General features: G+C 40.1%; 1 protein-coding gene across 6 annotated transcripts in view; it reads right to left on the reverse strand.

Annotated features, from left to right (window-relative positions):
- Nucleotides 1-16,716, reverse strand: part of LOC135539573 (TOX high mobility group box family member 2-like) — a 137,856-nt gene that overhangs the window by 44,486 nt on the left and 76,654 nt on the right. For all 6 annotated transcript variants that reach the window (XM_064965523.1, XM_064965527.1, XM_064965521.1 and 3 more), the window contains one exon: nucleotides 6,326-6,592. In XM_064965523.1, coding sequence (XP_064821595.1) covers nucleotides 6,326-6,592 — 267 coding nt within the window. The remainder of the gene's footprint in view (nucleotides 1-6,325; nucleotides 6,593-16,716) is intronic.

Genomic DNA, 16,716 nt, shown 5'->3' on the forward strand with positions numbered 1-16,716 from the left:
ATCATGCTTGTCGAACTGTGATAAAAAAAATGAATGAAATGGATCTATCATTTCCCTAGAGACACTATAATCCTGTTAACCAATCACTGAGAATTAAGGTCTCTAGATAGAGAAATGGGTTTTATACCATTAATGTATTCTACTTTGAATGAAGAGGGTAGAATTTGTAGCAACCCAATGGCAGAAAACCTATAGCAGCCTTGTACTACTGGCCACGGTAAACAACATTATAGAAGTTATTGATGAAAATCGAAAACATAATTAACTACATGACTATACTATGGACCTGGGAATCTTAGCACAAAGGTATTATTGATTTAAACTAATGCTCATGTGCTAGTTAACTTGTTTTAAGAGACCAAATTGAAATGTATTGAATACAGTATTAGTTCAATATTATTTAGATTGAGTAAAAAATACTCTTAGTTTGAAAAGTAATACATTTGATCAATCCTAATATAGCAAAATCAATGTACGGCAAGTAGCCATGGTCTATTTATTATTTTAGGAAGCACATAATAAAGTCCAGCCATTTTTTGCTAATACCTCTTCCTCGCACCTCCCCACATTGGTGGGCAATCTAGTTAAGTTACTGAAAGCTTGCATTAGGGAGACCACATTAAGATGCACCTCTAGTATCTTATCATTAATTCATTAGCCTTGTCTGTGACAAGTTAAGTTGACAGTGGATCCTCTTTCATTCATGCACACTTATGGCGAACACCTGCCGTAAGCACCAGAGACTGAAAGCCCAACTAGCTGCCACCTTTAACATGACTATCAGGTCAAGATGAACCCATTCGCTGAATCCTCAGAATAATAGTCAGCAGATTAAAGGATTGTGAATTCAATCTTGCATTTGAAACGTTGGAACTAAAAGAAGGTGATATTAAGCTGTGAGCTGAATACGAGCATCCTTGGCCTTAATATTGTTAATTAACTTCCATTACAATAGGGGTTAAGCAATTGGCTTCCCTCATTGTCCTTATGTAGAATATTAGGACAACTAGGTGTTTATAGCGCTAATACCTTGAAATTAAAGCAATTGTTAATGACAAAACCCCTCTGTTGATCTATGCATTTCTCAACTTGCTACGTATTCCACAAGTAGACGTTGGTGATGATGATATCATATATAAATGCCAGGGCATGAATAAGATATCCAGTCAAAGATGAATTATTCAAGGTGTAGTACTGTTTGTGTTTCAGATGAGGGCAATCTAATGATGAAAGGTGCACGTGCATACCATGTTTGACTTCGAACGTGGCCCCCGAAACGGTTACGTTTTCAACAACAACAACAACAGTTTTTCCTGGTCAGATCACATTATCAGAAAAAGAAAAGAAAAAAGACTCAGGGCACAATCATGCGCAGTATTGCTTGAAACACCCAGGTATCACAGACTAGCAGTAGGTCTAATAAACTGGAATACAACTAGCACTCTGGTCGTTAAGAGATAAAATAAAACGGGGCACCGCCACATCAAACGCACACGCCAATGAAGACAGGACACAAACAAATGTGGGACCTAGTATTTAGTGCTAGTCCAGAAACTCTCTACCACCGGCCGATGGGTATCTCCCTAAGCGTTATGGAAAAGATCAGTGTAACCTGAGCGTGGATATTAAATGTCTAATGTGTTTTGGAACTTGCGGAAGATGCTATGACAGTTAACGCATTAACAGAGAGAGCGGAGGGCTTGCCAAGTGCATCGAGGGCATCGGAGAAAAGGCTCTCTGAAAGATATCGGGTTCGTCCAGGAGGGGCTCAGGACCGCAAAACACAATAAGCATCAGCCAAGGCCCTTATTAATTGAAAATGTCTCTCAACTAAATGAGCAAAGTACAGTCAATTACATGTTTCAGGCCTAAGAGTTGAGGGGAGAACAAGAACAGGATAGTACCTGTGTAGATTATTTTCTGCCAGCACTTTGTATTTGTGGCTTGTCGATAAAGTGTGTTTGGGTAAGAGGCTGAACAGAGTTTTTGAAAAGAAACACAAATCATAAGAAATTAGCTTGTTTCTAGAAAAGAGGTGTGGGTGTATAGGGATGATGTAAAGCTGTACGGTAGGCATGCATGCACAGCTAGCATTTAGCATTAACATTTAGTAGACAGGGAGGTTTGTGAGTTTTCAGAAAGTAAGAGGCTATCAGCTTTAGCTATCAAGTGGATGTACTCACTCTTGTTAGCGTTGAGGAAATTATCCTTAGCTTGTAGTTTACTAGCATTTAGCTTACAATAGCATTTGCCTTAAGCTAATACAAGCCAATTCATACCAGCACCATCCACTGGTCTTCCGCATTTAATGCCATATCGCACAAAGCAGTTGGGCCTGAAATGGTTACCACTTTGATAATACATATAACATATTAGTATAATATAAGATAACATACTTAGCTATATGCAAAGTATTGTGCTGTATACCCATGTTATGTTATACCTGTGAACTACTACTTTAATCTGGTGTTCTGCTAGTTTACTGGATTTGGCATGGCTTGCTCTAAAACCCATAAGCCTTTCAGTATTTACATAAGGACACTACATAAACCTATTTTCCTGAATTGCACGATCTCTTAAATGATCTAACACCCAAATCCTGAGAAAATAATGTGTTGAATTTAAAAAAAAATGTTTTTTGTCCATTTAGTATTAGAGCTACTTTCCCTCTCCGCAAAATCTTCTCGCTCTCTCTCGCTTTCGTTCTCTCTCTCTCCATCCAGCCCAATTGCACTCTTTTCATTGTCGAGCTCACGTATTGAATCTGCCTGATGAAAACAGATCTCACTGCAGCGCCACAATAGAATAGCTGATGCAGGAAAGATGAAACATAATGGAATTTCTTTCCCATGTGCTCAAGATTGAATATAAGGCCTGACCTCCAGATGTAGTAGATCCATTTCAGGAGCAAAGATATTGTTTATGAAGAGGAAGAAGAAGAAGAGGAGGTCACAACAACACCTTGCCCCATCTTCCAACACAACATGATACAAACATAGACTGTATATGGCAATACATTCACTTGTACACCAACACAAACGTCAATATACACACCGGTATATACATCCTTACAACAAAAACATGAAAATGTGTGATCAAATCACAATTATTATAATTTTTCTACATGTGAAAATGTTCAGAAGTCAGAAGTGGTTTTCGGAGAGGTGTAAAGTTTCACATGCTAATATTTCACGTGTTTTTTCCTCATTTGAAAATAAATCCCCCTCGTGTTTATTTTCACCCCTTCCAGCTACATCTGGTCTCCCATCCAGGGGAGAGAAAGCAAAGGCCAAGGTAACTTAACCAAAGGTAGAGAAATCGCAGGAAAGAGGGAGGCGTTTTATTTAATAGCGTTACCATATATTATTTTCTACTGAAATCATTTACAATTCATTTGCTCTCGCATGTAAAAAAAATAATAACAATACTTTTGGGTTTATGTTTTGCTTTCAATATCAATATTTTCCTTTACAGAATTTTGGTGTGGACTTCAAAAGTTTTGCTTGATATTAATGGCACAAAAGTAACTCACTCATTAGAGGATTACACCATATAATAACACGATTACTCCATTAAAAGTGTTTAAAGCGGCAATACTTAATTAAAACATTAAGAAAAGTGTTCCCCGCCCTGCCACAGTTTCGGTAAAGAGCTGAGGGATGGGGCTGGAGAAATGCAACAACTCTCAAATAAATAGACTACTCTATGCATGCAAGGACTGACCATCCATGATATCAACATTATATTTGTAATGTTTTTAGGCTATACATATGTGGAGCTTTCTTACATGTGAAACTGCAAATTAGATTTTCACTTTCATGTAATTGTAAGTTCACAAGTGAATGTTTTTCACATATGACATATTAACGTGAGATGTTCACATGAGGAGTTGTTTTACATGTGAAACAGCAAATGCGATCTTTGCGTGAATGTTTTTCACATGTCAAAATGCAATTCCACGTTTGAAAATTCTGTCCAAAACAATCCGATTCTCACATGTGAAATTGCAATTCACCACAAATTTCACATGTGAAACTGCAATTTACATGTGAGGTGAAAACAATGGTATTGTCCTCAAATATGAAAAGGTGATTTTCACATGTAAACTGAAAATGTTTTTTTTTGTTTTTTTTGTAAGGGTGTCCAACACTGAGATATACACTAACAAACTGTGTACACCAACATATACACCAACACTAAAATATACACCAATATATATTTTTCTCTTATTGGCCATTCTAAGAGATGTTCCTTATTACTAGATTACCCCTTGTTTGAACTGTAGCTCACATAATTGTTACACTCAACAGATTTGACTAAAGAATATGTTAAAGAAGACCTTTGTTGTGCAAATTAAGCTTTGCAACGGTTATCGTTACTCGTTGCGTTCTTATTCCTCGTGTCATTATCTTTCCCATTATTTATCTTTTTTTTAATTCTATCTTTATTTTTGGGAAGGGCCCGTAAAAGTCTACACCTAGTCTACACCTGTTGTTTACGAAGCATGTGACCAATGAAATGTGATTTGATTAGGTTCGTTATCTAGTACACAATGTATGGAGACTCTATCTGTGTATGCTTATACAAAAAGACAAATTCATGATCTGAAGAGGTCTAGTTAGATGCAGCTGTGAATAATAATAATAATAATAATATAATACCATTTGGGATTTATATAGCGCTTTTGAAAAACTCAGAGACGATTCAATTCTTGAACGCGTAAATGTCTCATCCTGTCCAGTGTAGCGTAGCATGCAAAAGAGTGACCACCATTTATATCCTCTCTATGACTACATTGGACTCTCAATAGTCACCACAATTGAAAAGAAACCATTATTCTTTTGTGAAATATCAAATATCCATATTTACTGTGAGGATAACACTTTCCACAGTAATTGTAACATTATGTACTACAGTACCCACAATGCTCTGTAATTCTACATATTTTTTTTATCATACTAAACACATAACAACTGTTCTGTTCTAACATATGAACTGTTGTTATGTTTAAAGAAATGAATACTGTGGTTTATGTTAAAAGACATGTTTATTCAGAAACAATATTGCAGAGCAATAAGGAGGAGGTGTGGCATGATATACTACAGTATTCATAATTCTCCGTAATTATATCTGTTTTTATCTTACTAAACACGTTTCTAAAGATAACACTATGGATTCCAGTCTCCTTATTATAACGGTATTAGAAAAACAGATATTCATTTTTTGTATGGAGATATGACCATATCTACAATCAGATATAGTGGGCCTAAGTTATTACCTTGAACTCACGGTTTCTACATATACTGTCACTTTTGTGTACTCATTTAGATTTTATTTTCTCAGTTAAAATGACACTGGTTTCTCTAACCAGGCATATATAATGGTCTCTACTCTCCACATAGACAGCTTCAACGAGATGATGGTGTATATAGCGCATGTAGGCCGCGTCCCAAAAGTCACCCTATTCCCTATATAGTGCACTACTTTTGACGAGAGCTCGATGGGCCCTTGTCAAAAGTAGTGCACTATGAAAGGGAATAGGGTGCCATTTGGTATGCATTTGTTTTATAGAGAATGATCTCATTCCAGACATATGGAAACAATGCCGATTTCCTGCCAGTCTCATTAATACAATTATGGCTAATTATGATAATTTGTGGCACACTGAAGCAGTTGGTGTAAAAAGGCTGAGGGAGGGTGTATTCATATAACAATCGGAGTCTATTCATAATGGCTGATGCTCACGTTAAAGAGAGATATGACGTGGATGGATTTACCCACAAACCTTTGAGCGTCAGAGCTGACAGGACAACCACAAACCGTCTGTTCTACTGTTATATTTACCTTTTCCTTTCCATTTGAAATTGCATGAATATTGTTGCATGCCATATGAAATGACCAGAGAAATTATTTACATAGCCTATGTTGTTAATGTAACATTTTACTATATTCCAAAAGTAAAAAAATCTGAAGAGTAGGCAGTCTAGACAAAATAAAAAAATAAGCTTTCCTAAGAGCCAAACTATACACTGAAGGGCACGCTAACACAACATAAATTAGTCGTTGGAACTACCAAATGATGGAGCAATGACGAACGAATCAGTATCAGACAGACTACAAATACTGCTTGAAATATTTTATTTGAGCATTTGCTTTAGGCTGCCTGGTGTGCGAGGTTTGTACTTTTGGGACTTTTATATTGATTCCATGGTTTTGTATTGGTTCTAAGCTAAAAAAAACCAACAGATTATATATTTGAAATGACTTTGAATAGTGTTTCAAACCAGCTGTGATATCAAAGCAAAACCGCCTGGGGGGTACTCACCGAGGGCATTTGGCTGGAGAGCAGGTGGCCATCTTGGGCCAGCATATTGGACATCATGAGGGCAGGCAGCTCCGGGTAGGAGTAGGGGTTGAGCAGGCCGTTGTGGTGGGCCCCTAGAGAGTGGCACAGGTAGCCCGACTCAGGGTCCATCAGGTGAAGCAAGGGGGGCTCGGGGTGGTTGGGAGGGGTGATGGGGGGAATCTCGTAGTCCTCGTCCCCCGCGCCGTTCCCACTGCCTCCGCCTCCTCCGCCCTGACCGGAATAGCTCTGGAAGGACAAACAGAGAGGGAGATGGTGTGAGATACTGTATTTTACTGTATATGTAGGTAGGTTTGCCAAGAGCAGTGTATGACTCGAGAACATTTGATGTACTGGGGGGGAGGTCATTTGTGTCAGTCAGAAGAACATATCATCGAGAAGAGTCAGATTATTTAATAAGGAAATAGTGCCCCCCACCCCAGAGATGGGAGTTATAACAATGATAGAGGGTCAGTCCCCAATTACACCCTACCTATATGCTTCCTATTAAAAGAGTGTACTGGATAATGCTGTAGTATGAGCTTTCAGACATAACACCACGGTCAGGCGAAATCAGAAATGTACATGTGCCTACAGTAAACATACAGAAGCACAATTTGTTTTCAGAATAACCATATGCATATCTGTGTATTCCTGTACTATCAATAGGTCCATCGTAGTGTGTGCTGCAATAAGGAAAAATATGATTCTGAATTCTAGAGGGGGGGGGGGAAATGGAAGAAATTCAATGGGGAACGAAAAAGCAATTTTGTCTGAGGCACTCTGACTTGACTCCCTTTGTAATGACTGAGTCAAATGAATCATCACAAATAATATTCCGGTGTCAGCCATTCAAGTTTTTAATATAATTTTTATGATTCATGTCTTGCCGTCTACATTTCAGAAATCAATTCAATATCATCTTTGTGCAGGCTGTCATCCTCTGCACTGGAGTGGTCATTTATCTCTTAAACAAATCCTTTCAGAAGAAAAAAAAACAGGGCAAAGGCAAGGAAAAAATGATTCTCAGAGAGTTCTTTTCTACTGAGAGTAAATAACTCAAAGGTAGTAGGTAGCTACTGTAAGTACAATGACTTAATATCAACCCACCTACTGTGTAGCTTTTACAAAAAATGATCAAACAATCTAATGCATTTAACTGGGTAATGTTAAGTAACCACTACAGCAGATGAAAGACAAACTCAAAAACACCAGCCCCCCCCCCCAAAAAAAACAGCCTCAATCTGGTTATGACCAAGGAAATTGTAATTGCAATGTATTACTTATTATATCGGAGGGATGTAGACATTGAACGAACACAACACTTAAACATGCTTTCATTCCCCCGTGACTAGTGAACATGAATGGAAGAAAGAAAACAATTTAATTGCTTCAATTGGATTTACTCTGTCCCTCGCATTGTCTGGAAAAGCGTGGATATTAATTTTCTAAATTGTCCTTTGAAGACAGATGTTTTTGTAAACCTTTGGGAATCGTGTTATTGTTTGGTCTAATGCACAAGAAAACGAACATTTCCGGAGATTCAATTTCCCTCATAATTGTTGTAAGGAAACAAACTTGTCTTTTGTAAACATTGGGGCCATTGTGTGAAGTGAGACCCTTGTTGAATCCTTTGGGGAACTCAAATCTCCATGATCTTTCATAATCAGGCAGGCACTAGGTATTCAGGCTAAGTCCCAAATGACAAGACATTCCCCTATGGGCCCTGGTAAAAAGTAGTACACTATATAGGTGCCATTTTGTACACTAGTACACTATATAGGTGCCATTTTGTATGCAGCAACAGTCTTAACCAGACATTCTTGTAAGTCTTGTCAGAACTTAACCATAAAAGGATCTGATACTATGCACTAGGACTGTCCCCGACTAAAAACATTATTGGTCGACCAAGAGTTATGTTATTTTACAAAAGTGTATTTTTCCATATGTACAGTGGCTTGCGAAAGTATTCACCCCCTTGGCATTTTTCCTATTTTGTTGCCTTATATCCTGGAATTAAAATAGATTTTTTGGGGGGGGGGGTTTGTATCATTTGATTTACACATGCCTACCACTTTGAAGATGCTAAATATTCTTTATTGTGAAACAAACAAGAAATAAGACAATAAAACAGAAAACTTGAGCGTGCATAACTATTCACCCCCCCCCCCAAAGTCAATACTTTGTAGAGCCACCTTTAGCAGCAATGACAGCTGCAAGTCTCTAGGGATATTTCTCTATAAGCTTGGCATATCTAACCACTGGGATTTTTGCCCATTCTTCAAGGAAAACTGCTCCAGCTCCTTCAAGTTGGATGGGTTCCGCTGGTGTACAGCAATCTTTAAGTCATACCACAGATTATCATTTGGATTGAAGTCTGGGCTTTGACTAGGCCATTCCAAGACATTTAAATGTTCCCCTTAAACCACTCAAGTGTTGCTTTAGCAGTATGCTTAGGGCCATTGTCCTGCTGGAAGGTGAAGCTCCGTCCCAGTCTCAAATCTCTGGAAGATTGAAATAATTTTCCCTCAAGAATTTCCTTGTATTTAGCGCCATCCATCAGTCCTTCTATTCTGACCTGTTTCCCAGTCCCTGCCAATGAAAAACATCCCCACAGCATGATGCTGCCACCACCATGCTTCACTATGGGGATGTTGTTCTCGGGGTGATGGGAGGTGTTGGGTTTGCGCCAGACATAGCGTTTTCCTTGATGGCCTATAAGCTCAATTTCATTCTCATCTGACCAGAGTACCTTCTTCGATATATTTGGGGAGTCTCCCACATGCCTTTTGGTGAACACCAAACATGTTTGCTTATTTTTTTTGGACACTCTTCCGTAAAGCCCAGCTCTGTGGAGTGTACGGCTTAAAGTGGTCCTATGGACAGATACTCCAATCTCCGCTGTGGAACATTGCAGCTCCTTCAGGGTTATATTTGGTCTCTTTGTTGCCTCTGATTAATGCCATCCTTGCCTGATCCATGAGTTTTGGTGGGCAGCCCTCTCTTGGCATGTTTGTTGTGGTGCCATATTATTCACATTTCTTATTAATGGATTTAATGGTGGGATGTTCAAAGTTTTGGATATTTTTTTATAACCCAACCCTGATCTGTACTTCTCCACAACTTTGTCCCTGACCTGTTTGGAGAGCTCCTTGGTCTTCATAGTGCCGCTTGCTTGGTGGTGCCCCTTGCTTAGTGGTGTTGCAGACTCTGGGGCCTTTCAGAACAGGTGTATGTGTACTGAGATCATGTGACAGATCATGTGACACTTGTGGCACACAGGTGGACTTTATTTAACTAATTATGTGACTTCTGAAGGTAATTGGCTTCACCAGATTTGATTTAGGGGCTTCATAGCAATGGGGGTGAATACAAATGCACACACCACTTTTCTGTTATTTATTTTTTTTAGAGTTTTTTGAAACAAGTCATTTTTTTCATTTCATTTTTTTTCCATCAACTTGGACTATTTTGTGTATGTCCATTACATGAAATACAAATAAAAATCAATTTAAATTACAGGTTGTAATGCAACAAAATAGGAAAACAGCCAAGGGGGGTGAATACTTGGGCAAGGCACTGTAGACACACCCTTTGTTTGAATAAAATCAACTAAATGTAGGCTACTGAGCTTGTCTGATTCTTTAAGCACTGCGATTAAAAATGAAGACACAGAAATTACTAAAGAGGGAGCCAGAGATCAATATAGTCTAACCAGAAGTGAAAACTCTGTTCATGACCCTCCTGCTGACCATTGCTGCTGGTCTTCTCATATTCTGCCATTATGCTCCGAAAGTTGCCGGTAAATAGGCTACACCAGTGGTCGGCAACTTTTCCCATTTAGAGTGCCAAGTTATCATACCATTTCTACTGATCTGCGTCTGTGATTTTCATATGCACATTTTTGTGGAACAGTTTCCTTTCATTTAAAAAAAATTATTCATATCCCAAAATCAATGTAATGTGCTTAATAAAAATTATATCTAAATTAAAATGATACAAACCTAAAAGTAACTTCTGTTGCCATTGCCGATATGTAAAAATAGCCTACATAAAGCCAACAAATAAAAACACTGCAGCCTGCAGGTATAAAATATCCTGATAAAAATAAATAACCTATAAATCACATTGGCTACCCGTGGCATGTCTGCAAGATACATTGTATCAACTATTAACTTGGTCCAGCCCGATTGTGGTAGCAAACTTGCAACATTGTATAAAATGTTCTGGGCCCTAATTTTCCAGTGCCAGTGAGCTCTGCACAGATAGACACAGCTGTGATCTATTTGCGCAAGGGATTTGAAGCAATCAGGTAGAGCTATTTTATAACGTTTACACCGGATCAGAGCATGACATTTTTTTCCTCTTTCATGCTGAGTGGTTATAGAAAGGGAGAGAACTGGAAAGATTTCTCAAATAGCCTAAATTGAGGAACTATTTTCATTTTGGATATAAAAACAAACGTTTGTTTACTTGCTGTTTAAGGCGAGGGGGAAAAATGACATTAAGAAGCTATACAGTGACGGTCAAGACAATCATTAAAAAAAAGTCTCACAAGGGTATCCTAGGTTGTGCACTCTGCAAGCAACGTGTCCATTCCGACAGTGACAATGGTAAGACTGTAATAATAATATATTGAATGCATTAACAGAAATGACTGTAACAAACCAAACATTAATTTGAAATTATGGGAATTAAAGGTAAATCTACTACTGGTGATACTGGTGTGACATCCCTGCGGCCTCCGCAATGGATAAGTCCACTGAGACAGGCGTGAAACAGACAGACATACATTTAAAAAAATGTATTTGCAACTGCTCGACTAAAAAAAATATTGGTCGACCAACATCCTATCAACCAAACAAACCAGTCGACTAAATGTGGTCAGCCCTATGCAGTCATCACTTATCTTAAGTATCTTCTATCTTATGTTATATCTTAAGTACAAAGGGGATGTTCATCAACTGTGACCAATACTCTTTTGTTTTCTGATTGTAAAAAAAAAAATACTTCTTCCAATCAAAATACAAATCCTTTGCTCGGTTAAATGTTTTTCAGTTACATAAGTGAGAGCGAGTGAATTATATGTGTAACACGTCACATTACTCTGAAGCATAGTCGGATGCACTTGATGATAAAATGTAAATATCAAGGACGTTCCCAGTTGAATAGTTGCGAGATAAATAATTCATATTCTATTCAGAGTGAGATTGCAGAGCCAAGGTATACTCCAGATAATGCATACTCTTCACCCCTTCCCCTTTAAAAGTCAAATCTAAACAATGGCGCATGCAAGTATGTGTTTGATAGATCATATAGGCCAGTGTCTGTCCTCCTTGTACGGTGACGACTCCAACAAATGCATATCCACGGTCTCTCGAAGTGCTTCTTCTCTCAACGATTCCATTCTAATGCACAGTGCCATATTTTATTACACACAGTACAAGTATGTAGGCTTCACTCTCATAAAGGGGAGGGAGCTTCCTTCTTGATCAATAGTGTTAGCATACCATTTGGGAATATATTTCTGGGTGAATAAGTAGAAAGCATTGCCCACGTCCCAAATGGCACCCTATTGGCACCGGTTGGGCCCTGGTCCAAGGTAGTGCACCATATAGGGAATCGGGTCCCATTTCAGATGCAGACATTCTGTTCCGTCTTAATTAAGTGTAGAGGTCTTCGGAGAGTTCAGCGCAAATTTTAATACACCTTTCATTTAATAGAAACAGATGAACAGACAGTTGGTGTGGGGATGGAATGAGAGGGAATATATCATTGATTGGGAAGCTTTCCAGGTTATTTTTTGTTGGCACCAAGCTAACTTTCCACAACACTGCTTCACTAGCTCGGCTCATCTAATGGGACTTATCTGAACAGGCTTTGTTCAGTTGTCAAGGCCTTCAGTATCACAGATGATATCTAGCAGATGATTTGAAGTCAAAATGACATATATTTGGACAACTCATTTTATGAATACAGTGTCTTATAAACCCATGTGGGCTGGGCATCCTGAAGATGCAAAACATTAAAATAAAAAAATTATATACAAATATAAACTCAGAAAACTTAACATGTGTAAATATTTGCATGAACATAACAAGATTCAACAACTGAGACATAAACTGACATAAACTGAACAAGTTCCACAGACTAACAGAAATTGAATAATGTGTTCCTGAACAAAGGGAGGGGGGGGGTCAAAATCAAAAGTAACAGTCAGTATCTGGTGTGGCCACCAGCTGCATTAAGTACTGCAGTACATCTCCTCATGGACTGCATCATATTTGCCAGTTCTTGCTGTGAGATGATACCCCACTCTTCCACCAAGGCACCTGTAAGATTCTGGACACTTCTAGGGGAACGGCCCTAGCCCTCACCCTCTGATCCAACAGGTCCCAGACGTGCTCAATGGGATTGAGTTCGGGCTCTTCGCTGGCCATGGCGGAACACTGACATTCATGCCCTGCAGGAAATCACACACAGAACGAGCAGTATGGCTGGTGGCATTGTCATGCTGGAGGGTCATGTCAGGATGAGCCTGAAGGAAGGGTACCACATGAGGGAGGAGGATGTCTTCCCTGTAACGCACAGCGTTGAGATACAGGCCTTGGTGTAACGGTCATTCCTTCGACGATAAACGCGAATCTGGCCATCACACTCAGTGAGACACAACCGTGAAGTGAAGAGCACTTTTTACCAGTCCTGTCTGGCCCAGCGACGGTGGGTTTGTGCCCATAAGGCGACGTTGTTGCCAGTAATGTCTGGTGAGTACCTGCCTTACAACAGGCCTACAAGCCCTCAGTCCAGTCTCTCTCAGCCTATTGCGGACAGTCTGAGCACTGATGGAGGGATTGTGTGTTCCGGGGTGTAACTCGGGCAGTTGTTGTTGCCATCCTGTACCTGTCCCGCAGGTGTGATGTTCGGATGTACCGATCCTGTGCATGTGTTGTTACACGTGGTCTGCCACTGCGAGGATGATCAGCTGTCCATCCTGTCTCCCTGTAGCGCTGTCTTAGGGGTCTCACAGTATGGACATTGCAATGTATTGTCCTGGCCAAATCTGCAGTCCTCATGCCTCCTTGCAACATGCCTAAGGCACGTTCACACAGATAAGCAGGGACCCTGGGCATCTTTCTTTTGGTGTTTTTCAGAGACAGTAGAAAGGCCTCTTTAGTGTCCTATGTTTTCATACCTGTGACCTTAATTGCCTACCATCTGTAAGCTGTTAGTGTCTTAATGACCGTTCCACGGGTGCATGTTCATGAATTGTTCATGGTTCATTGAACAAGCATGGGAAACAGTGTTTAAACCCTTTACAATGAAGATCTGTGAAGTTATTTGGATTTTTACGAATTATCTTTGAAAGACAGTGTCCTGAAAAAGGGCTGTTTTTTTTTAATGAATTTACATTTTATTTTCTACAAACTTGTGGTAATACATACAGTGCATTCAAAAGTATTCAGACCCCTTTTAAATGGATAAAAAAAAATCTTTATCAATCTACACACAATACCTCATAATGACTAAGCAAAAAAAAGACTGAAATATCACTTTTGCATACGTAAGTATTCAGACCCTTTACTCAGTACTTTGTTAAAGCACCTTTGGCAGCAATTACAGCCTCGCGTTTTCTTGGGTATGACGCTTGGCACACCAGTATTTGGGGAGTTTCTCCTATTCTTCTCTGCAGATCCTCTCAAGCTCTGTCAGGTTGGATGGGGAGTGTCGCTGCACAGCTGTTTTCAGGAGCTCTCCAGAGATGTTTGATCGGGTTCAAGTCCGGGCTCTGGCTGGCTGAGACATTAAGATGCTTGCGTTGTCCTGACTGTGTCCTTAGGGTCATTGTCCTGCTGGAAGGTAAACCTTCACCCTAGTCTGAGGTCCTGAGCACTCAGGAGCAGGTTTTCATCAAGGATCTCTCTGTACTTTGCTCTGTTCATCTTTCCCTCGATCCTGACTAGTCCCTGCCGCTGAAAAACATCCTCACTGCATGATGCTGCCACTATCATGCTTCACCATAGGGATGGTGCCAGGTTTCCTCCAGACATGACGCTTGGCATTCAGACCAAAGAGTTCAATCTTGTTTTCTTCAAACCATAGAACTCCAAGAGGGCTGTCATGTGCCTTTTCCTGAGGAGTGGCTTCCATCTGGCCACTCTACCATAAAGGCCTGATTGATGGAGTGCTGCAGAGATGGTTGTCCTTCTGGAAGGTTCTCCCATCTCCATCAAAGGAACTCACAATCTCTATCAGAGTGACCATCTGGTTGTTGGTCACCTCCCTGACCAAGGTCCTTCTCCACCGATTGCTCAGTTTGGCAGACAGCCAGCTCTAGGAAGAGTCTTGGTGGTTCCAAACTTCTTCCATTTAAGAATGACGGTGGACCTTAAATGTTGCAGAAATGTTTTGGTACCCTTCCCCAGATCTGTGCCTCGACACAATCCTGTCTCTGAGATCTACAGACAATTTCTTCAACATCATGGTTGGATTTTTACTCTGACATGCACTGTCAACTGTGGGACCTTAGATAGACAGGTGTGTTACTTTTCCAAATCACGTCCAATCAATTGAATTTACCACAGGTGGACTCCAATCAAGTTGTAGAAACATGTTCAAAGATGATCAATGGAAACAGGATGCACCTGAGCTCAATTTCGAGTCTCATAGCAAAGGGTCTGAATACTAAGGTATTTTTGTTTTTATTTTTTAATAAATTTGCAAACATTTCAAAAACCTGTTTTTGCTTTTTCATTATTGGGTATATTGTGTGTAGATTGATGAGGGGGGAAAAACTATTTATTACATTTTAGAATAATGCTGTAACGTAACAAAATGTGGAAAGAGTGAAGGGTATAGAACATGTCCTTTATCAGACGGCGTAATACAAAGCGATTTATAATAGTCTTCGTATGGGTGGTACCAGCGGAATTGTAACCCACAAACTTGATGTTGCTCGTGCCATGCTCTAACCAACTGAGCCCCACATCAAGTCTGTATCATACACAATAAATGTATTATCATGGTCACAAATTAAGATTATGAGTGATGAGTTGATTGTTGATAAGTTATATGTTGTAGTCATTTTACTTGACAATTTGTTTTGAATTCAAGTTTATTGTGAAAAACTGCTACAGTAAGTGGGGATGCGGCTTACTATACATACTGTTTTGTTTCAAAATGGACATATCAATTGCAGATATTTCCTTCTGGGGGGGGGGGACAAACCCCAGACCCCCCCCAAAACCCATTTAAATTCAGCCATTTCCATCAGTATATACCATCTATCTGTTCTTATATACACCTCGCTAACTAGATGAGTCAGTGGAAAAGAAAACTATGTCAAGGCAGCACCTCCACTCACGACACAGTTTGAGAGGAGACTTTCGACTTCCCAACTCAGCGATTCAGCTGAGGGCCTGACCGACAGCACAGGGGGTTTGGAGCGTTTGGGTGGGGTGATGATGATGACAGATCTGCCTCACCACTAATGTGCACTTATCTGCCTATTGGAAGAGGTTTGTCAAATTGTGATTTATGCTTACACCCCACACCCACCCTCTTCCCCTTTCCACACCACCCAGAGTGCAGAAAACAAAGTCATGGCTATCTCTCGCTTCCATACGGCCTGTTCTTCAAGAAAAGAAAGGAGGAGGGAAGAATTTGGGTGCCTCATCCGTTTTCGTTCATGCTGACATTCCCCTCATAGAAAGCTTACGCCTCGCAAATGATGCGATGGACAAGAGTAGAGGGGGGTTACATCACCCCTGTTGACTTTAGAGGGTGGTCTGTTCCATGTGCAGATATTGGGAAAAATTATGAGAAAATAATGTACCCGACGATATACTGTATGACGGTATGGAACCGTCCTTCTCCACGACTGGGTGATGTCATGCTTTGCATTTTGGAAACTCAACAGCATCACCGTGAGCTAAGAAGTCCATGTGTGTCCTGTTTAGACAGCTCAAACCGTGGAACACCCTCTCCCCTATGTCTGTTTCTCTCTCTCTGTTTATCTGTCCCTCTCTCCCAGCCATAATACAGGCTTTAATTAAAGCCATCAGCTGTGTTCTTTTGCTACAATATCGTGTCAAGAGCCTCCTCAGAATAACAGAGTGAGCCCGGCCCAGGTTTCTCTCTCTCTCTCTCTCTCTCTCTCTCTCTCTCTCTCCCATCCCTCTCTCTCCCTCTCCATCTCTCTCTCCCATCTCTCCATCTCTCTCTCTCCAAACAGACTAGCTACATTATTTACCCGTCACTCTGTTACTATTTGGACATTTGCGGAATCTGAAACCGTGGATCTAAGTTTCTATCTGAGGAGGAAAGTGAGGCATCGCTCCAGCCCCAACAGAGTGTCATGGGCTCATCTAGGAAAT

The sequence above is a fragment of the Oncorhynchus masou genome, chromosome 5 (genome assembly GCF_036934945.1).
Source record: "Oncorhynchus masou masou isolate Uvic2021 chromosome 5, UVic_Omas_1.1, whole genome shotgun sequence".
Lineage (NCBI taxonomy): Eukaryota > Metazoa > Chordata > Actinopteri > Salmoniformes > Salmonidae > Oncorhynchus > Oncorhynchus masou.